Here is a 23512-nt window from a genome sequence, read left to right as displayed (position 1 = left end):
TCGAGTGTTTGATTAATGTATTCTGATGAACCTGGTTCAAAGAGACATGTTGATGAGAGTATTTAAGAAGAGAACCCCTGGATGGATGGGCATGTGACCCTGCGCGAGCGTCGTTACACAGCAGCGACTGCAGGTGATGTGAGGATATTTAATTCCGCAGCACAGTCGGTGTGCAGAGACAAGGTCCCTCTCCTGTTATGTAACTTCACTGTTTATATCGGTGTGTAGACGAGGGTCATGACCTCCTGTTCCACATATCTCATCCTGTCCTTCACTGCTAACGATTTCTCTTCCTTACATTTGATATAAAATAATTACCTGCTTCATTCACGGCTCATCTTTGATCAGTAAAAATATCCCAGAGTGTCTTCAACTCTGGTTTAAAATAAGGTTTAAATAATTGATAATGAGTAAGTGTACCAACAAGGTCAGGTCAATGGACAGCTGGACAGCAGCTGTGTACCTGTTGTTAATGCTAAACTAAGCAAAGCTAAGCTAAGCTAAGTTTCCATTTAAAGGGCATTTAAGGACTTAATATCACATTCAGGAAACATTTCCGACATTTGAAGTTTTCAGAGGCCACCCATTACTGACCCCCCCCCCCCCCCCCCACACACACACAAACACACACTCACACACTCACACACACCACCCCCACCCCCCCGCCGGCTCCTATCTTCCTCAGTATCCTGAGCCCTACAGTGAAATGAACTGCCATGGTTAATTCTCAAACTGATCCCTCTCCTTCTGTCTGCACAGAGAGAGGCTGAGGAGAGAACGAGTGAGGCTGAGAGACGGATGAGGGGGGTGAGGGGGGAGAGGAGGGATAGAGAGAGAGACAGAACCACCCCAGCAGGCTGCATTCGCTGTGACAGAGAGTGATGCACACTTCCCCTCCTTCTATCGCCGCCATTCTTTTCTTTCATTATCACTTTTACAACCCTCTTCTTCTTTTTCTATCTTCGTCTTCTCTGTCATCTTCCTCTTCTTCTTCTTCTTCTTCTTCTTCTACTGTAAGACAGAATAACAACCCCTCGCTCACTCCACGACCCCTCCACATGATGATTCATCGATCCCCTTATCGCTTCAGACGACTTGATGGGCGTAGTAAAAAGAAATTAAATCTTAATTAAATTTTCATCATTGACAAATTTGTTTCTGTAGAGTGGCCATATGCTCGTTTGGTTTGGAGGCAAACATGGCGAGGGAGAGAGAGAGAGTGAGACTTTTAGAGATGAAAAACAGCACAAAGGTGAGTTTCCTGTCAGCCTTGTACTCTTTCTTCCGTTCAGCGGGGACTGACGTGCATTCCTATAGATTTCTTTCCTCACAGCGTTATTACATTATGGATTTGTTCCCCTCCAAGACAAAGTATAATAATGCACTTTATACTAAGACTGTTTTTCATCACAGAGCACAGGGAGTGTGTGTGTGTGTGTGTGTGTGTGTGTGTGTGTGTGTGTGTGTGTGTGTGTGTGTGTGTGTCACCTTTTTTAATAATGTGCTGTCAATCTGAGCTCTGGGATCGGCCATTTCACAAGCCCTCCCTCAGTCTCATAACACGGATCCTCTGGGAGGCAGAATAAGTCATCAGCCGGTGGCCCGGATTCCTCGAGCAGAGGCGAGTAGAAATCAGAAATCACAGCGGAGGCAATAAAAGGACAGGGCGGATAAAACTCGACCGTTTAAATGAATGGCAGTGCTCTGGAAGCGAAGCCAGGGCTGCTCATCATGGCACTCTTTAGGCCGACGTGCGACAGGAGGGACGTGAGCTGAGGATCCCGAGTTCTGATGCAACCTGTCATCCACGCTCATCAAACACAGCGGCTCCATCAGGGGACCAACACATCTTTAAGAACCCCCAGGGCGTCGTTTCTAAATTATTTTAAAGGGACGTGCAATTATTAAAGTCTTGCCTCGTGTTGGCGCCCGTCCCAAATAAAGGTGTAGTTTGATGAGTTTGTTGGAGTCATTTTCTCGGGCTGAATTATGTCCTGGTCAAACGTGTTTCCAATTGATTAAATATAAAGATCTTGCTGTCCTCTTCGTCTTTGAAACATTTAGAATCAACTTTAAACGCTTCATGTTGTTTTGTCACCTCACAGCCCGACACCAAACTGTGACACGGTGAGCAAACTCTGGAGTCTGCTGATCAAATGTCAACTTTTGAATCTTTAAAGGAGATCTATTAGACCCACTTTGACCATTAATGATGTCACTCTGAGACACCTGGTGAGCAGCGTTGTGAGATGTGTAGCTCAAGAACCTCCTTCATTTATCTGATACTGGCCTCAGTAAAATCTCTCATTTCAGTCGATGCCTCTTTAAGGCCCCGCCTCCACACATGCCCACTGTTCTCGGATTGTTCAGCTCTGTTTGCAGTTGCAGGGACATTTGTGTGAGCTTCCGGGGTGGGTGTGTCCTACAGCTTTGCTCCATGCTTTGCTGTGATTCGTCGGCAGAACCTGACATCCGGTTCAGGCCAAGTCTCGCTATGTTCTGGTAACGTCTCGTTCAGAGCAGCGGGTAACCACGTCCCGGGATTACACCAACAACTCTGTCTTCAAAAAAGTCTGCCAAGGTTTAGTACGGACATCCAACATGTATTCAAAGATTTCAAAGATGGATCAGCAGAAGAGATCTCCTTTAACTTTGATTCACACCTGCATGCAGAATCTCAGACAGCTTCCCATCCCTCTGACCCGTGTGTGTGTGTGTGTGTGTGTGTGTGTGTGTGTGTGTGTGTGAGTGAGTGTGTGTGTACTCACAGGTATTGGCCGTGCCCTTGGGGATGGGCAGGTAGGAGCCGGCGCTCCATGCTCGTCCCTGGTAGTTCCTCTTGCAGCGGCCGCAGTCGGGCCCCGTGGTGTTGTGTTCACACTCACAGCTCAGCTTCTCTTTGTCGAACACACAGCTGTTGGCGTGAAGGTTGCACTTGCACCTGTCATGGGGGGGGGGGGACACAAAAAGGGACAAACATGTCATTGTGAGTGAATTTTCCTGGAAACACAGGAAGCTTTTATAATGTTGGACAAAGTGCCTGAAGGACAGCGCGTCCTTGAGTAACAGTGGCGTTCTACACTCTGAAATACTCTGACTTCAAGGGGAGCGAGTTCAAAAGGAGGAGAACAAATGTGGCATCATTATTTCCTCCCCCCCCGTGCACTCGCGAAGGTAGCTCCGTTTTAATTGTCCCGCAGGAGGACGCGTAATTGTGGTAAGGTCAGAGTTGCCGGGCCAGGAGGATCAGGAGGGAGAGGAGGAAAACAAGCCGAGTTAAAAAGCGAAACCAGCAGAGGGAGAATGAAAGTGAGCAGGCTGGCAGCTCTGAATAGCTCAGTGTTAGCCAGAGGGCGACGTGGAGCTGCGTTCACTATGACAAATTAATATGAGATGAGATCTCAGAAGCATATTTCCAGTTTGGGAAGAGGGGCTCCCTGAAGGTGCACTAAATCCTCCCTCACATCCGGCTCACCAGAACCTCCATTTAACAATAAACTCAGCAAATTCATTTGGTGCGGCGGCTCAACGAGCATTGAGGGGATTTCTACCTGTTAAATTAATTTATGATCCTCCAGCAGCAGAAAGAGCTCGCAGGAATACGGACGACTTTGGATAGTTCGATGCTTTTTCAAGAACTTTTAACAACAGGAAACAACATGACTCAGAGATGAAGCTACCAGACATTTTAAAACTACCTCATGAGTTTGTTGATGTTTCGTTCATCAAAAGTGTCCTTGGTCCATAAAAGGAAACAATTCAACCAAAACCATGTGACTCTAAACCTTCTTCGGGTCATCACATCCTTAAACTGATGAAATATGATATCTCACATGCTCATGATTGTACGATGCAACCCTGATCCATTTAAAAAAAAAAAACTGCATATTTCCCCACATAAAGCTCTGAGTAAATCAGGTACTGTAAGAGAAGCGATTCTACAGTCTGGTGGGGCCCGAGGCGAAACTCTATCGGCGGCCACTCCAACCAGCGTTCGTCACCATCATGTCCGACAGAGTCCCCACACTTACTCCTCTTCCTCTTTCTTTTTTTCTATGTGTCTCTGGTCTGTTCCTGTGTTTCTGGTCTGTTCCTGTGTCTCTGGTCTGTTCCTGTGTCTTTGGTCTGTTCCTGTGTTTCTGGTCTGTGTCTCTGGTCTGTTCCTGTGTCTCTGGTCTGTTCCTGTGTCTCCAGTCTGTTCCTGTGTCTCCAGTCTGTTCCTGTGTCTCTGGTCTGTGTCTCTGGTCTGTTCCTGTGTCTCTGGTCTGTTCCTGTGTCTCTGGTCTGTTCCTGTGTCTCTGGTCTGTTCCTGTGTTTCTGGTCTGTTCCTGTGTCTCTGGTCTGTTCCTGTGTTTCTGGTCTGTTCCTGTGTCTCCGGTCTGTTCCTGTGTTTCTGGTCTGTTCCTGTGTCTCCGGTCTGTTCCTGTGTCTCTGGTCTGTTCCTGTGTCTCCGGTCTGTTCCTGTGTCTCTGGTCTGTTCCTGTGTCTCTGGTCTGTTCCTGTGTTTCTGGTCTGTTCCTGTGTCTCTGGTCTGTCCCTGTGTCTCTGGTCTGTTCCTGTGTCTCTGGTCTGCTTCTGTGTTTGTGTTTGAATTGCCCCCCGGGGACAAATAAAGTTTTTTTGAATTTGAATTTGTTTCTGGTCTCTTCCTGTGTTTCTGGTGTCCTATTGTTAGTGAGTCGAGCTTCGGTCCCTCCCTGTTTGACATCTGATGCTGAATCGTGTTTGATTGTCAAAGAGAACCTCGCTCTTTCCAAAGCATACCAGGAGTCAGCATTGTGTGCCAGCACTGGCTGCAACTTGAAATACAAACTGAAAAACCGGACTTCCAACAGGCGTGACTCATCGCAGATTAATGGAACTGTGTTTGTTTATTTTGGGACAAAATGCTGAGAGGCAGACAGGCAGACTGGCACTGTTCGAGCCTTTCAAAGTGCCCTTTCATTCAGCTGCTTTTTCTAACAGGACCCAGGTGAAAGGAATCTCTGTGCCTGTTCCTCAGGCAGAGAGAGAGAGAGAGAGGGGAAAGATGGAGAGAGAGGGGAAAGATGGAGGGAGAGGTGTTGACGAGGGAGATGACACAGATAGCCCCACAGTTGTGTTCACTGACATCTTAGGGAGACCGACAGCTGGTCTCTGTCACCCTGCACATTCTGCTCCACCACGGCTTATCCTGATCCGCCCGTTAATTAAATAATTTGGAGGAAAGTCTTAAATCATTCAACTCTCCTTGACCCTAAAAGCTAACGTAACTGCTGCTTGTTCCAAATTTAAGGCTGTGTGCTGATCCTGCTCCCGGAGGCTTCACTCACAAAAATACCTGATGGAGAAACATCCGTCGCTTGACCACAGACCGTGCAAAGAAAGACATATATAGCTAGTGTGAAACTTCTGGGCAAAAGAGATGTTCAGCCTTAAAGACAACCTAATCTCTTGACCTGTATGGCTGGTAAATGCATGGATAAAAATATCTCTTCTTCTTCATTTGTAGGTTGTAGCTGACACTCAACCCTCCAGTGTCTGAGTGTGAGCCTGATGGTGTTAAAATACATTATAATCTTTGAGAGTTATTAATAACTTTAGTTCAAAATGTTGAAAGCTGACCCTGAATGACTCATTTCTGACAACTTTCCATGAACTAATCTTAACACAGCCTTTCATGTTAAAACAACACTGCTACAGTATATTAAAGAAACCAGAGCAGATATTCTTCTCATTTCACACCCTGTTTGGAGCCTCATAGAGTCCAGTTTTAATTAATTAACTGTGACAGTCTCCATTTAATGTGCAGAAACCATCTAAGCAGCAGAAGCTGGGGCTGAAAAATGAAGCTAATATTGAAGTTTAAAAACCTGCAGTTGCTCCAGTGTCCACTAGAGTCTATCTCCTGCAGTGAGTCAGTCCCCATAGAGCTCCATGTTAAAATGTCCAACTTTACAACTGCAGTTCCTCCAGTGTCCACTAGAGTCTGTCTCCTGCAGTGAGTCAGTCCCCATAGAGCCCCATGTTAAAATGTCCAACTTTACAGCTGCAGTTCCTCCAGTGTCCACTAGAGTCTGTCTCCTGCAGTGAGTCAGTCCCCATAGAGCCCCATGTTAAAATGTCTAACTTTACAGCTGCAGTTCCTCCAGTGTCCACTAGAGTCTGTCTCCTGCAGTGAGTCAGTCCCCATAGAGCTCCATGTTAAAATGTCCAACTTTACAACTGCAGTTCCTCCAGTGTCCACTAGAGTCTGTCTCCTGCAGTGAGTCAGTCCCCATAGAGCCCCATGTTAAAATGTCCAACTTTACAGCTGCAGTTCCTCCAGTGTCCACTAGAGTCTGTCTCCTGCAGTGAGTCAGTCCCCATAGAGCCCCATGTTAAAATGTCTAACTTTACAGCTGCAGTTCCTCCAGTGTCCACTAGAGTCTGTCTCCTGCAGTGAGTCAGTCCCCATAGAGATCCATGTTAAAATGTCCATATTTACAGCTGCAGTTCCTCCAGTGTCCACTAGAGTCTGTCTCCTGCAGTGAGTTAGTCCCCATAGAGCTCCATGTTAAAATAAACATGTTTACAGTCTGGTATAAAAACAGTTTGGGTCTCTAGAGCTCATTTCTCTCTTCGACTGTACGGGCTGAATGTTTATACAACCTGTTTACATTATATTAAGACTTAAAGGGGTGTAGAATAAGGGGGCATGACCTCTTTGAGTGAAGGTGGGAGCTATGTGCTAGGTGTCAACTCAGCTGATTCAGACCTGTTTGCACTTTATTGTACTAACAGACCGTCCAACAGGTCTGAACTCCAAACTTTACAACCAGTCATATTAGAACTTTGTTTCATTTACATGTTAGCAACAATTAGCAGCTATCTGAGTCTAAGAGAACCATAGCTAGCTTGTTTAGTGTTTGCTTGGAGTCATGATTTTAGACGATTATCTGTTGTTCTTTTTCTTAGTATGTAGAGAAATGTCTACAAGCTTACATTTTTAATATTGGTTAAAAAACATATCTGGTCAGCTAGCACCACATATTGAATTTCAGCCTTGGCCATAACAGATCATTTCAATAATTTCAGTGTTTGCCAACCCATTGTTCCTCTCCAACTCTACCTTTTTATCCAAGTCTCTTCTGGCTCCAAAAATAAACAAGATAGTGATGCCAAACTTCAGACTGTTAAACAGACAATCAACGGTAGGTGTCAAAATTTCAGTGTCCTTGTCTTGTAATCTCATGTCCACACCGACACAACGAGTGGGCGAATTGTAATATAGAAAAAGTAGTTTAAACTGAGGGCATTAACAGCTGAAGAATCCAGTCCGTCACAGCCATATTCAGAGTTTCTTTATCGCTCTGTGAGGGTCGTCACGATACCTGAGTCTAAACTTCAATATGATCCAGTTAAAATTAAATGATATGGATACCATGGCAACAAAAATAGAAGTCCTGGACACCCAATTATAGCTATTTCTTGTTTTTTAATTATCAAAAGTTGCAGACAAACTCCTTCACAGTGTCTTAATTGCCGAAATATGTTGGCAATGCTTGGGTAACATGTCAGTAATTTCATTACTTCATTAATTCTGTAATTCAGTAACAGATAGTATTGTTTTAAAAAACATGGAAATCGAAAGGTATCAAAGTACTGAAACATTCTGACAAGCTTCCTCTCTCTGTAATAAAAGTCTTGGTTGTTACTGTGTGGAGGAGTGGGAGGGGAAGTGATGTTAACCGACTTCACACGGAGCCCTTTGTGGTTTAACCTTCAGCTTTAACCTCGCCAACGTTTTAATCAGCATCCAGAAATGATTGTGCCTTCGGCATAATGATGGAGACCGCCACTGAGGCCCGGAGGGTCTCAAAATCACCAGAGCTGCTGAGCTGCCAATCAGTGGTGGCTCCTGGACGTGGATAACAGGGGAGGCTCGTCTCCTCACCGCTGCACCAGAAGCATCCTTTTCACAGCCAAACAAACGTGCATTAACAGAATTTTAATGGCAGATTTCCTCCAGGGCTCGTGCAGTGCTGTGGGCCTGCTTCACTAACACTCTGTTGGTTTTCTCCTCCATCAGTCTTTATATCATTCTCTTTCTTATCTCTCTTCCTCATCCACCTATTAGTCTGTCTTTTTTTACTCTGCTCCACTATCTCCCATTAATAAATATTCATGGAGCCAAGGCTTCTTTGTTTTTGTGTGGTTCTCTCACAGTGATATTGCCTCAGGCATTATTGAGCGTGCCAGCCACCGGCTGTGAGCTAAAGGTCCTGATATGTATTCATAAAATTACCCATGAGGCTGTGGGCTCAAATTGCTACACTGGCAAAAAAAATAAAAAACCTCGACTGAAGTTTTGATTTCATTTTGTGTGAGAGAAAGCAGAAAACATTCTTTTATCCAACTGGAGTTTAAAGTTCTCCTTGAAATATGGTGAGGCAGGAGATATTGTTTGGCATGAATTTTATTATATTTCTTCATCCAGGTGTGAGCGGCCTTACCTGCAGCAGTGTGTGTCTGACCTCTGCAGTAATGGGATTCTGATTGACACCGTGGGTGCAGGCGACATATTGCGGCTCCCCACTGATGATGGCAGCAACAACAAACAAAAACAAAGCAGCCCGGTACCCTGTTCCTCACACTGGATGCCGTTTTCCTTCCTATCAATGAAGCCATTATTCACATAATTCCACCCAGCCTACAACGCTCCATTTTGCTCACTGAGGCTTCAAAGCCAAAAGTATCAGCCAGTAATTAATAGTAATTATCCATAATCCAAGCCTACAACATCCCCGACGCACAAAGCTGCTGATCCCAACAAATTGAGCAGACTAAACTCAACATGGTGCTTAAGTGGGTTAACGAAGTGAAGCAATTAAATTTCAATCTAACGCCCAGGTGTTTTCGTAGCAAGCCAATTGGGTCAAAGGCTTGTGTGTGTGTGAGCTATAAATGAGCAACAACACAAATGGGGGGGGGGGAAGGGGCAGGCGGCAGGTTGGTAGGTGGGAGGGGTGGGGCGGTTGTTCTTATAACGCTCTGGCTTCATTATACGTGATGAAGATGAAATAAAAACGCAGGAGAAGCTGCTGAAAATGCCTTCAGGCCATGTGTGTATGAATAATTACGAAACACACATGATAAAATTAATTTATGAAAAATTGTCCCACCTGATCCTCCGTAACAAACACACACACACACACACACACACACACACACACACACACACAGACCAACACTACAAACAGAGGACCATCATTCTAGTGTCTCTGGTCACTTCAAAATTAGAAAAATGGATTACCATTTTTTGGTTGATTAAATCTACAAATATCGGCCCATGCAGATCTGCCAGAAACCGATCCTTGTTGAGTCAGGTTTTACTAAATGAGGCCTCACTGAGAAGCAGTTTCATTGTTTCTTACAAGTCACACTAAATTGGGCTGAAAAAGTCTCCGACTACAGCAACAAGAACCCAAAATAAACAGAGGTATTGACAATAAATAGGCTGAAAGGATGCTGGAATAACTAAATCATGATGAGGAATTGTAAAAAGTCTTTATCCATGTTATTCAGGTCTGTCTGCAAGAAGGACAAACTTTAAAAAACTTGTTTTTTGAATGGAGTTTGGTTATCACAAAAATTGGAGGTTAAACAGCACGTATATCTCCAGCCTTAAGTGATACTGACATGTTGTTGTTTTAATAAGATAGTTACTGAACTTTCTAGGCTGCACAGTGGTGCAGTGGTTAGCACTATTGCCTCACAGTGAGGAGGTTGCTGGTTTGAATCCCCGTTGGACAGAGCCTTTCTGTGTGGAGTCTGCATGTTCTCCCTGTGTGGGTACTCTTACCACAGTCCAAAGACCTGCTGGTTAAGCTGATTGGTGACTTTAAATTACCCGTAGGCTTGAGCGTCTGTCTCTATGTATTTCAGCTCTATGATTGACTGGCGACCAGTCCAAGGTGTGCCCCGCCTCTCACCCAATGACAGCTGGGATCAGCTCCAGCCCCCCCACCTAGAGTGGGTGAAGTAGTGTAGAAGATGGATGGATGGTGTGTATGTTTAATCTACTCTGCTCTCCCTGTTGACATGTGACCTGCAGCTGCCGTCTGTATCGGCTTAAAGCAGATCCTCCTGCCTGCTGATGTGTTACCTGCTAATTGCCTCCTCTACCGCTTTCCTCCCTGGCCTGCAGTGCATTGTGGGAAGTGGCAGGAGTGAGATCTTGGCTCCAGATCTCCTGGGATGGACCTTGGCCCCAAACCTCCCCCTAATTATATCCTTCTCCTCACCTTCCCTCCTCATGCTCTCTGTACAAAGTGGGCAGTTAGAACAAAGTGGAGTCCACAGCAAAACTTGTTTCTTAAATGTCAAGTTTTTGTTCAGTTTGTTGAGAAAATATATTCACAGACATACTGCAAAAAGACACAGAGAATGTGTGTTTTGTCTGAACATTAACAGTTCTGTGTGTGATATGAATCTTCTGGTCAGGAAAACCCTGTTGAGTGTTTAGCAATCATTTAACAACAACACTTTGTTCAGGTCAGGCCACTTTTTTACAGGTGAACTGAGGACATAATCTAACTTTAAAGGTAGAGTCAGAGGCAGATTACGTTGCAGTTTGTAAACTAAACATTCATACCGGGCCCCTCCTCCTTGGCTCATCGCCACCAGAAGAGAACACCCACTGCAGGATTTAGCGTGTTGATTAATGCTTTTACCTACACTGAAAGAATCCTGAGATTATTACATTTGTTGAAACAGAAAAGCCAATAACTAGCACAAGCTAACCACTGGTGTTTGTCACCTGCCTGTCCGACAGAAACCAGAAAACCTATTATATTGATATATAGTATTGATTTTCTCTTCCTCTGTTAGATTGTCCTGCATATAAATTCCAGTATATCAACAGTTTCTAATACACTCAGACTTGAGTGGCTGCATTGAACCCCTGCAGATGTTCTTGACCTTGTCTACATGCCTGATAGCAAAGAGTTGCGGCCACATCATTTGCCAATATTTGAGTTACTGACATTTTGAAGAGGTGTACTGAATAAAGCGTCCGTTGTGTGTGTTTTGTGGTTTCTTGTTGTGCAGGTTCAGTTCATCTCCGGTTCCCTGCATCAAGGTAAACGTGTCGCCTGCCTGCATCAATCGGTCCAGGCCAGCCATCTATCGAACGTCAGCATTACTAATGTATGCAGTCCGACATGCTATCCAAGCAGGAGTCAATCAGGAGGTCTTTACTCCCTGTGACATGCCAGGTCGGCTCGATACCATCGACATGCTGTGGGCCTCTCTGATACTGCTCCCAGCTAAAGACTATTGGCTGAGGAGCCGGCGACAGAAAATGCACTGCGGAGAAGTGAGACAGCTCCATCGGGAGGAGGACAGAGCTGCAGTGATTGGAGGTGAGGCAGGTGGAGGAGGGATATTAAATGATCGTGTAATTTCATAAAAGACATCACTGACTAGAGCCTTTAAAGGAAGAACTCCCCAAAGATCCTCAAGTATTGATCGGTTTGGGTCTGAGGTCCGCAGACTGCAGGAGGTTAGACTGCATTTGACCTCTAAGTGTGTGTGTGTGTGTGTGTGTGTGTGTGTGTGTGTGTGTGTGTGTGTGTGTGTGTGTGTGTGTGTGTGTGTGTGTGTGTGTGTGTGTGTGTGTGTGTGTGTGTGTGTGTGTGTGTTTGAGAAAAGTGTGTGCACCTAAAGAGAAGCTTGTGTAATGCTGAAGTCACACATTTTCTGTACGATATAAAGAAGAACTCTTGTTTTTAGACAGTTACAATCCTTAAGATCAATGAACAGAATAAAATAAAAACTCTTACACTTTCTGCATTACCAGAAACTCCACGCACACACTCACATTTTCAACCATGACACCTTTAATGACAATATTCTAAATATGGTTTTGTTTGCATTAAAACCAGGTCTGTTTGGATATCTGGAATGAAACCCTCAGACGTGTCATTAATAAAGCGTTTTCTGTCAGAGACATGTTGAACTTTTAGATATGACTGAGGGGTTAGGAGCATTCTTTGGACGTAAAGTCACACTTTGTCTAGATTGTAGCGCTGCATGTAAACACAAACATCAGCTGAAGATTCATCATCATCATCAGGAGCATGCAGGAAACTTGACTTTATACATGATTACTGCAAACATGATAACGTTAGTGTTAAACTGTGGAGTCCGACAAGGAGACAACATGACACTCCTTTAGGGACCGTGTTGTCTCTATGAACTGAAATTATAATCATGTCAACCGTAATATTAAAAACCACCTGCAGCATCGAGGAAGATGTGAGTGTTGTGTCTGAAATATGCATCAATTAAAATAAAGACAACTGGAGTATGAAGTGCACAGCACACTTAAAGGAACACGTTTCATTGATTTCAGTAGAAGAGTTAAATAATAAACTAACCGACCGCTCCATGTTCTCTCCTTACTTCTGTCCCCGACCATTAAACCCTGACTCCCTCACTCCTGGTGACATAATCCTCAAGTCTGCAGCCGACACCTCCCACCAGGGGCCAGAATCTGAAACCAGGACCAGGACCCAGAGATCAGCTGTAATTACAGAAAACGCTGACGGTTTCCCAGCATGCACAGGGGTTAACTCTCAGCGCTCTCAGCACCTCTACCCCCCCCCCCCCCCCCCCCCCCCTGAAAACCGCCCAGGTGATGGTCATTAATACTCTGAGTTAAAACAGGAGCTCCAGGTAGACCAGAGGGGGTGATGTTTACAGTTAGGTAGTGTTTGACCCTGTGGGGATGAACGAGAGAGAGAGGGCTAAAGAACGGCAGGAAGGAGGTGGTGTGTGTGTGTGTCTGTGTGTGCGTGTGCGTGTGCGTGTGTGTGTGTGTGTGTGTGTGTGTGTCTGTGTGTGCGTGTGTGTGTGTGTGTGTGTGTGCGTGTCTGTGTGTGTGTGTGTGTGTGTGTGTGTGTGTGTGTGTGTGTGTGTGTGTGTGTGTCTGTCTGTGTGTGTGTGTGTGTGTGTGTGTGTGTGTGTGTGTGTGTGTGTGTGTGTCTGTGTGTGTGTGTGTGTGTGTGTGTGTGTGTGTGTGTGTGTCCTGCTCCAGTGAGGCAGACAGATTTGTCTTTTTGACAGAGAGGGTGTAGAAAAAAGGAATTTATACAAATCAGAAGATTTCTTTCTTCTTGATCAAATGAAAATTGATTTCTGATAAATAATTCAGAAGTATTGCAAGTTTGAGGAGTAAACTGATGATGTCAAAAGCCTGAAGAAACCATCGGTTATGTTTTTATCTTGGCTCTCTGAGTAAAGACAAAATGTCCTTTTCCTTTCTCCAGGAGGGAAACTTCAGACTACACCTCATACCTGTACCGTGCGTCTGCTCTTCACCTGGCAGCCTCTGCACACCTAGCTGCTTCAAACTAACTATGGCCTTCACAGAGAAGCTACACCTGAGCGAGTCAGCGCGCCTCATCAGGTGAGGACGACTCAGGAGCCACAACCTGAAGACGAGCGACAGCATCCAGAGAGGAAGCTAACTCCAGCTCTAATCTGCAGATAAACGAGCTGCACTGACACATGTTTAAAACCTGAAGTGGAACATGAGGGAGAGTGGACACATGAAGACAAGAGAGATGAAAGAGTTCACTTCCTGTAGAGCGAGGAGAGCGATGATGTGACCCAAACATCTCCACACACACTGACAGAGTCATACAGTCCTGACTCTGAACTCTGGACATCTCACCTTCACACGGGATGTCAGAGGAACAAAACATGGAGGACGACGGGCCGGGAAAGCTGGAGATAGTTTAATGAACTTTTTACTGAAAGTTTAACTTCAGATAACGACATGAGACGGTGTGAACACGGTGTGTACGGGTAGCAGAGCGAGCTGGAGGTCAGTAAAACAATGACTAGCTGCGGTCGTTTCATTGATGTGGTAACCCACAGAGAGCGTGATCAGCTCTCCTCGAGCTTCCCCCCACACATCAGGAGATCATGAATCTTAAATATGCATAATGTTTGTTTATTATTTTATTGGGGCTTTTTGTTTTCCTCTATGCAGATGCTCTGATTTACTCCTATATGACATCATGTTATACTGTCTGCAAAAAGTTAATTAAAAAATGATGCATAATGTTTACTATTTGTAATCAGTGCAGCGGTCTGATCCCTCTGCACACCTCGCAGCACAGGAACACTTGAGCTCTCATCACGCTCTGCATCGCTCCAGTCAGATCCTCGAACACGAGCCCGTTCAAGAGGCCGACCACAGGCCGGCTACGAGGAACAGATTGATTTAATTTAAGAAGCAGCTTCATTACAAAGAAAAGTATTTAAGTAGAGGAGCAGCAGGCAGGCTGTCCGTTCAGCACCACGGCTCACTCAACGTGTTGTTCTACTTAAAACCACTTTTCTTCTTCTTCTGTTTATTTGTGTTCTCTGACTTTAGAGGATGAATCCCCAGAGATTCACGTTCATGTTTTTTCACCACGCTCCTCAGACTACGAGTTTCTGACGAGTGTTTACCATCAACTCAAACTTCTCGACTTCTCATCATGGCAGAAGAAAAGGAGGCTGATAAAAATAGTCTGTTTGGATTCTGCTCATTTTAAAATGAGATGAAATGAAACAGGAAGTGCTCTCACAGGTCACAGGTTTTTATTTGGCCGCTGCAGGAATGGGATGTTGAACGAGTTCTTTAACGTTTCAATCTGCACTCATCGTTTCATCAAAACCCTCCTGATCGTGTTTCAGCGCCAGCACTAAACTCAAACCGACGGCGTGAATGAAGAAAAAGTAAACGATTAATATAAGAGCAATTTAGTCGACCACACCAAAGTAAACGCCACACAACATCCTGATCCGACTTTTTTTAAACTGAAATGATATCAAGGCGAGCCGAAGCGGGGACTTTTTAAATCTCTTCTTTTATAGACTTTTATGTCATCTTGTCTTTTTATTTCTTCTTCTGATCTTTTCTCCCGTCATACTTCTTTTATTCTTTTAATTATACTTCACTTCATCGCTCCTTTGATTTTTATTTCAATCCGATTGTGTTTTATAATTTATTGTTTTTATCGCTCTCTTTTTTTTAAGTTCAGTTCCTTTAAAATGTATGTTTTTACTTTAATCTGTTAAAGCTAGTCTTAAAGCTTCGGCTGTTGATATTGTTTATTTTAATTTACAGCTAACAACCCCCCCCCCCCCCCCCCCCCCCAACCCCGTTATGGTTTTGATCTAATTTTTTAATCTTTTTTTAAGAAATCTCTTCATTTTTTTTTCCACAAAATGTGAAATAAACTCATCCAGTCCTTTGTTTGTGGTCTGCACAAGTCTCCCCTCCCCTCCCCTGGTATCTCCACCCATGGACTCCACACCCAGACTAGAACAAAACTTTTGAGCAGGTCTGCTATTTTTATTCTCCCTACAGAGGACTGATGTCTACCGGGAAAAACCGGGGGGGGGGGGGGGGGGGGTCATTGCATTTAAAGAGACACACACACCAAAACGGAGCGTTCTGAGAAAGCTGGTTTATACAGGGTCACAAACCTCCTCTGGTGCTTGATTCATGTTATATTTTTACCAAAGCACAGCACAGATGTTTCATTTAGACCACAGGGGGCTGTTTGAAAAGGTGGAGGGGGGGATAATATGTCCTCTTTAATGATTTTAAATTGTGTTGGCTTGGTTTTGTAAATCCAAATGGTTGTCGAGCGTTATTCCAGATATCACTCCATGAAGTGATCATCTCATAGTTTGAACCTGAACATAGGATATAAAGTTGTTTCTGTTCATTTCCCCTCAGCAGTTCATGTGTGAACACTTATGAGTTACGTCTGCTCGAGCAGTTTGAGGGATGGATGCAGGAGGTGGTTACATACACACACGCACGCACACACACATACACACACGCACGCACACACACATACACACACACACACACACACACACACACACACACACACACACACATACACACACACACACACACACACACATACACACACGCACGCACACGCACCTACACCCACGCACACACACACACACACACACACACACATACACACACGCACGCACACGCACATACACCCACGCACACACACACACACACACACACACACACACACACACACACACATACATACACACACGCACGCACACGCACATACACCCACACACACACACACACACACACGCACACACACACACACACACACACGCACATACACCCACGCACACACATGCTGCGACCTGGCAGGCTAACAGCGCTGTTATGAATGTATTTGTCTCCCGTGTAAGTTTGAGCAGAGTTTCAAATGTCTCCTGAGACGCTCTAATCGTCCTCATGATCAGCATCGTGCTCCAGTAACTAACAATCCTCTGACTAAAGGACCACAGGTCTGTCTTGGTGCCATTGTTCCTCTCCTCCTCTGTGTCCGCCGCACATCTTTTGTCCGCTCCAGTTCTGCTCGGAGGCGGAAGCTTGCCGGCTGGTCAAACATAAAGAGCGTCTGCGTTCATCGTCCTCACTGAGACAACACGCTCACAATCACTTCTCATGACTCAGTGATCCCATTATCACACACTCTCCATCCATCACTGTCAAATATCAGGGACCAGTGTGTGTGTGTGTGTGTGTGTGTGTGTGTGTGTGTGTGTGTGTGTGTGTGTGTGTGTGTGTGTGTGTGTGTGTGTGTGTGTGTGTGTGTGTGTCATGAGGCCTTGTCCTGGCAGCAGAAGCCGGGCTCTTGAGTAGTTGGAGCTCCCTCAACCTTCAGAGGTGATCTGGTTCTACCACCACCTGACGACCAGCCTCCACCATCGGACTGTGTCGTCCCCTCAACCACCTCTGTCCTCCTTCATGCACGGCCTGCTCCAACCTCCACCTCAGCGGTGAGGAGGAGAGGGCAACAGGAACAGGAGAAATCCTTCCTGCATATCATCCCCTCTCCTCCTATCCCATTTTTGTAAAGCGTCTCGAGATAACACTTGGTATGAATCAGCAATAAACAAATAAAGATTGATTAAGAAACCCCGGAGGACACGTGTTGTAAAGGTTGCCATGCTCCTCTGAAAACTGTTTACACACATGACGCCCCTAAAAAACAGACCACCCCCCCATATAACAATCTTCATTTTCACCCTGAATAGAACTGGCCGACGTCAGAGAATAAACTCAAATCAAATAGAGAGAGAAATGATCTCCCTCTGATCTGTACCAGTAACAGACTCATCAGTATGGTTGTAGTGGTGCTGCTGGTGGTGGTGGTGGTGGTGGGGGGATAGAGGGGGATGGGCAGGGTGCTGCAAGTGAAGGAGAGGTCAATGAGGGGATTAGTCATGAAGCGCTGACAGGAGGGCCCATTACCGGGGCGTCCGCAGCCCACAATGACACGTCGAAAAAAGACTCCTCCATTAATAAAATGGGTCAGCACATGAATGTTGAATGTGTTCACAAAAAAATACCTCCAGAGCGACCACGAGGGAGGGGGAGCTGTGACCCCGATGCTGCAACTGAAAGGTTTCTTAAGAGAAACCAGATCAGGAAGAAGTCCTCAACACACTGCTGTGATTTTAATTTAAGTCTCCGATGAACACTTAGTGATCAATAATCTGGTTTGTGTTTATATGAACATACGCATCATGACGTGTGTGTGAGTGTGTGTGTGTGTGTGTGTGTGTGTGTGTGTGTGTTTGTGAGAAGATTTGGATTTATGAAATAAAATATAAGATGGATATTGCCTGGAGCAGAAACACACACACACACACACACACACACACACACACACACACACACACACACGTACGTGGAATAAACTGTGTATACTTCCAGCACATAGAACGGGGAGGCGTGAGTCATGCGGTGCACGTCTTCCTCTACAACGCGGCGTGCTGTGTGCGAGCTGCTCGTGATGTCAGAAAAATAAAACGCTTAAAACATGTATCGTCACAATCTGCCGCGAGAACATGAATCAGGAGAGAAGTTTGTGAGGTGAGAAATGGACGTTTGGCACTCCCTGATACGGGAGCAGAGATGCTCTGAGGCGGTGCTCCTGCAGTCCTCCGCTCGCCGATATGATCTGTGTGTCACTGCGAGCTCTACTCCTTGTATCTCTGTCCTCGCTTCATTCCTCCGGCCGCTGATAAAACAGGAAGGAGCCCGGCGTGTGCGGCTGCTCAGGGTGCAGTGTCGCTGACATGGCAGCTTATCACTTGATTTTATTTGTACATGAGGCTCTCGCTGTGTCTGATGTTTATCTCACAGGTGAGCTGAAGTTACTCTGCTGACGGGATTAGTTTTCTGATGTTTGGAAAGAAGGACAGGAAACCGAAACACGCGCCGCTGTTTGTGTTGTGAATATTACAAATAAATAAAAATATGTGAAAAAATAGAACAATAGATTTAAGCTGGATGAGGGCCAATTCAGCAGAGAGAGTAAAATCCATCCCTCTTTCATCCTGTTTATATCAGAGAGAGAGAGGGGGGAGGGGGTGACAAAGGAGAGAGGGAGGGGGAGAGAGGGGGGGAGAGAGAGGAGAGAGAAAGGGGGGTAGTAGGGGAGAGAGACGGAGCTGAGACACAACTTTAAAATTCTGTTCTTCTGCTCCTCATCTTAAACTCTCTTATAGTGTTACGATGCTGGATGCTCAAACTAAACCTGGGCAAAGTTTCAGATGAGGTAAACAAATGTCGGAGTAATCCCAGGATGAGTCTGCAGAGGGCGCTAAACGACTTGTTCTGCAAATCACACCATAGTTCCCCGATATGAAACCAAGAACTTCACCAGACGGCTTCAAGCCTCTACAGTGAAACCTCTTACATAGACTCTCTTCTCCCGGACCTGCTGAGGAGCCCTCCACTGACAACCCTGCAGCGTTCTGCCCCCCCCCCAGGAAGGCTTCCAGAGAGCTGGCCAATCAGAAGAGAGTGGACACATGGGGAGGCAGGTCTTAAAGAGACAGTAGCTGATATGAAGTGAGGGTTTCTACTGAAGTCAGTATCAGATAAATAAAGGTTTCACACACTGACATCATGAATGGTGAACATGAGGAGGATTTTGAATTTCTGCTCGTTTACTCAAGGAGAAAGTCTGGGTCTTTAAATACAGAGTGAGAAGTCTGCGTGATTCTATCTTAAACAAACTAAAAATAAATCTGAGCTCGGTTTGAGAAAAAATCAGCCACTTCAGTGTCAGCGTTCAAAACAACACGAGTTGATTTCTGTCACACACGATGTTATCTCTGTGGAGAAAATGAAGTGTCTGTGTTCTCTTCAGATTAACTTCTTTACCAGAGCTGTTTACGCCCGGGGGGTCAGGAAACATTCACGTCTTCTACTGAGGACATCAACGCGTCCCTAACAACACATCTTAAAGCAGCGTGTAGGGAGCGGAGAGGAGAAGCGGGAAGAGAAGGGTTCAGAGGTCACATATTGAGCAGAATCATTTCTATCCACTCCTGCAGCTCAGTGCTATGTCTGGGGAGGTCAAAGGTCAACTATATGCATTTTTTTCTGTCATTATAGCTTCTTCTTGTCGTGCTAATTTGTGTCCAGGTGTTCGTTTTTCTGAGAAGTTGATTTTTAATGAAAAGGAGTATAACATCATGATTGACAGCTGTGTTGACCAATGAGGCTCCTGCGTTGCTGTGTGCAGCGGATCATCAGTGTAGAGGAGGAAACATGGATGCCATGGAGAGACCACGAGAATCATTGAACTTTCTATAACCATGAGAGTCTGCTTCAAACCGACACAAAGTCTGTTCTGCAGTGGACTGAACCCACCTGAGCGACCTTTGACCTTTAAGCAGGAAGTTGTGTGTTTTTCCGTTAGAGGAAGGGGCGGGGCATAAATGCTGCAGCCGATCTCTCCTGCACAATCAGCGCGTGTCTCAGCAGGATTAGCTTTGCTTTTTTACATGGGGAGGACTTTAAAACGCGCCATCCATCTTTAACCGCGCTTAATAATTTAAAGGTCTAGCTGACATTGTGGTGGAGGCACGCTGCTGGCCGAGTTTAATCTGCAGCCCCTCGTCTTAATGAAAGCTAATTAAACATCTGAACCAAGACTTGATTGACAGGAAACATGTCAGTGTACAGGATATTTTTGTCCCGTCATCCAGGAGTAACGCTCCGTCCTCGACCCCCCTTCATGAAGGACACAAACGCGGTGACGGCGGCATGATGAAGCCAGCAGCAGCTGATGATGTTCACAGACAGCTGAGGCCTCCAGAGATGTGACGGCACGTTCTCCTGCTGCAGCTCATGCTCCACCACATGTGAAACACACCGTCTTTACCTCCAAGGCTGACATGTTCACCGTTGGGATCGACTCTGCAGCTGGAAATATCTGCGTCCTTAGATGGGCTGGGGGGCGGGTTCTAAATTAACACCTCAGCATGGGTGGGTAAAACTGATACCGTAAAACTTGTAATAAAAGCCCATCTCAATTGAAGGCCTGTCCCTTTAAGTAGCCTTAAGCTACATGTTTTGACAAATGATGCAGCTCTCAGTTAGACTTTAAACTTCTCTGCACCTCTACATCGTGCTGAATACAATCATTACGAAGACGATGACTCAGCAAAGCCAGGTAAAAACATAAGAGAAGTGTGGGCTGATATTTGGTGTGGCACTTCACTGAAGTAAAAAACACAAAGTCAAAGATTTATATTAAAAAGCTAAATCTACTTCAGATACCACGGCTCAGAGTCGGGTACAGCCCTGATCCAGCAGCACAGTAAATCTTCAGAGGATCCACAGACCTTCAAAGAGAAGAGTGATGATATTTCAGCAGCAAACTGGAGGTCACCGGTTAATAAAGCATCCTGAGCTCCGAGTCCCGGTGGAGCCGTGAGTGTAGGAAGAGCGCTCGCAGCTTCAAACTGAACCGACTCCAAACACAGTAGAAATAAATAAAAGAAGTGTTTCCTGCTCCAAGGACGAGGAGGAGGACAAGGAGGAGGAGGAGGATGAAAAGAGCAGAGAGGAGAGGAGAGCGAAGGTCGGGGGAGAGAGTCAGAGGATGGAATGATTTAATTTGACTCTGTTTGTTATCTAATCAGTCCATTCACAGAAAAACAACACACCACGCAGAGAAGTGAATCACTCAGAGCACAAATACTGTCTCCAAATACACACGCTTACAAAAGAAGCTGAAAATGTTTCAGGACGCAGGAAATACACAAACTGTGAGAGACGGACTTTAAAGAGACTCAAAGGACGGTCACCAAGTGGTCTTCAGTGGGACAGGGATGTGTGTCAGGGGAGACAAAGCTGTGTACGCTGTGCTCTTATTTTGAAGGAACATGTTGTAGGTTTGTTCATACTCTGAGGGGATGGTAGGTGGCAGTCGATCGTACACATCTCACAGGTGAGCAGGTCGACGATCTGCCTCACATCTCTGTGATATTTTTACTTCATTGCATCAAACTTTGAGTCATAACGATGATAATGGGACGATCATGGTTTCATGAGCAGAAACTGTATCTGTCAGTGTGGACAGCAGCCTGACGGACGGGGACACAGTGAACCGGAGTCTGATTACAACCACACACAGAACATCAACACGTCATGGACCTCCTCTCTGACCAGACGTCTCAGAGTTCCTCCACTGTATAATATATATATATATAATATTAGACTAAACCGCTCTCTGCTGCTCAAACAAAAGGTTGAGGGTAGTCTGACTGCAGCCGTGCACCAACAAGTTAACAGACGGTCACAGATATCTAAACCAATCGCCCGCTCCCGTCCTAAAAACAATGACGGATGCAGAGAGCTGATTAAAAAGAGAGAGGCAGCAGAAGAGCAGAGCACAGTGGAAGGTAAAAAGACGCTTATGGTGGCAGACAGAGAGCGACTGAGGAAGGCAGACGAGTGAAATGACTGATTCAGGAGAGGAGTGGGCAGGAGAAACATGAAATTAGCACAAATAGATTATCTGTTGACCGGTGGGCTGCCTGAGAGCGAGCCCAGTGCTGAGGAGGGGGAGGAGGAGGGGGGAGGAAAGCAGATTGACTCCTTGTTTGTTCATCCCTTGGGGGGGGGGGGGGGGGGGAGCCAATAGAGCCATCACTCACCAAATTGCTGATCTGTAGTTGAAACAGCTGCAACTGAAGCAGACGCTCACTGAGCTGCACAGCGATTAGACGGGCCCGACACTCTGACCCTCTGAGGAGAGATGGACCGTCTCACTGTGTTCTCTGTTTCTCACACGAGTTCTACTTTTGGACTTTAGTGGGCTGACAGAGTGTGGACAGGTGCTAAAAGAAAACAGAGCGGTTTGCTCACAGCAGATTCACATTTTGGAAACACTCTTGGTTTCTTTTTGCCAATAATGGTGAACGGTCTCACGTCTGCTTCGCGTCCTGAAACATCTTCACTAAAGATTTTAAAACACATCAACGGGTCAAACATGCACCTGAACACCTCGCTGTATTTCTTGTTCTACCTGACACCTCTCTGTTTTATGTTTGTCTGAGAGCACTTCAGGGTTAGGGTTCAGGGTTAGGGTATGTCCTTGAGTTGTATGGTGCATTCATGTGGTGTTGGACAGAACGGGAAAAACGAGATTCCGAGTTCCAAAATTCACATGAACACCAGCTCAAGTCGGAACAACAACTCAGAAACTCGGGAAAAGAGTTAAGTGCCCGACTTGCCGCCTTGAGAATCGAGGCCTCATGAAGGACCGTGTTCCTAAAGACCAGCCGTTCCCCGGGTGAGTCACCTGTCCACCCTGCAGAGTGAACCCTTCAGAGCCTGATAACACCTCACACTCGTATATGCATTGTAAATTGAATCACGACTCCCACTGGCACAAGAATAGATTGGTGAGACCTTTTTTCCTTTTCATATCTTTGGTTTTCTGTATGCACTCAGGGTGGAAACAACCTGGAATTAAAATGCTGGATGTGGAGCTTCAATGATTTCTATGCAGTGTTTCACCGGTTCAGAAGAAACAGCACGCAGCTGTTACGAAATAATTCAAAACATAAAGGGATACTTCATCCACTGAAACATGAATCTGTATTGACATTGGGTCATACATGTAGTAGAAATGTGAAATACATTTTGAAGTTGGTGCCTTCTTGGTCGGGAAAAGACAGAAAGTGTCTTTTTGGCTCATGTGGATAAAAGACACCAAATCCCAGAATGCACAGCACTGCAGGCCCCTCCCACTAAGGTCCTCTAGTTCAGAATCAGAAATACTTTATTAATCCCAGAGGGAAATTCAATCGATACAGTTTCTTCAAAATATACAGTATAGCAGGAGAAATATAGAAATAAAAACATTTACAGACATATTTACTACAACACATAAGACCGTTTCCTCAACTGATTCAGAGATTTCTTCCAGAATTGATCTTGGAAATTCCTGGCAGAAAACAGACTCTATGTCTGTGTCCATAGGCAAACAGTGAGAGCACCAACACTATTAGCATAGCTTCCAAGCAATATGGCGGACGTTAAGTTTTGATTCTGGGAGTGAGTTCCCACCCACTGATCTGTGATTGGTCTGTAGCATCAGTGGTCGAAAATATGAGGAACTAGCATTGT

At 45.4% G+C, this 23512-nt stretch overlaps 1 protein-coding gene across 13 annotated transcripts in view; it reads right to left on the bottom strand.

Moving 5' to 3' along the window:
• The window catches only part of ntng1a (netrin g1a), a 108920-nt gene that overhangs the window by 28798 nt on the left and 56610 nt on the right, over window positions 1-23512 (bottom strand). For all 13 annotated transcript variants that reach the window (XM_065948865.1, XM_065948866.1, XM_065948867.1 and 10 more), the window contains exon 4: window positions 2769-2941. In XM_065948865.1, coding sequence (XP_065804937.1) covers window positions 2769-2941 — 173 coding nt within the window. The remainder of the gene's footprint in view (window positions 1-2768; window positions 2942-23512) is intronic.

Source organism: Labrus bergylta, chromosome 20 (genome assembly GCF_963930695.1).
Source record: "Labrus bergylta chromosome 20, fLabBer1.1, whole genome shotgun sequence".
NCBI lineage: Eukaryota > Metazoa > Chordata > Actinopteri > Labriformes > Labridae > Labrus > Labrus bergylta.
This window is presented reverse-complemented; position numbering and strand designations above follow the sequence as displayed.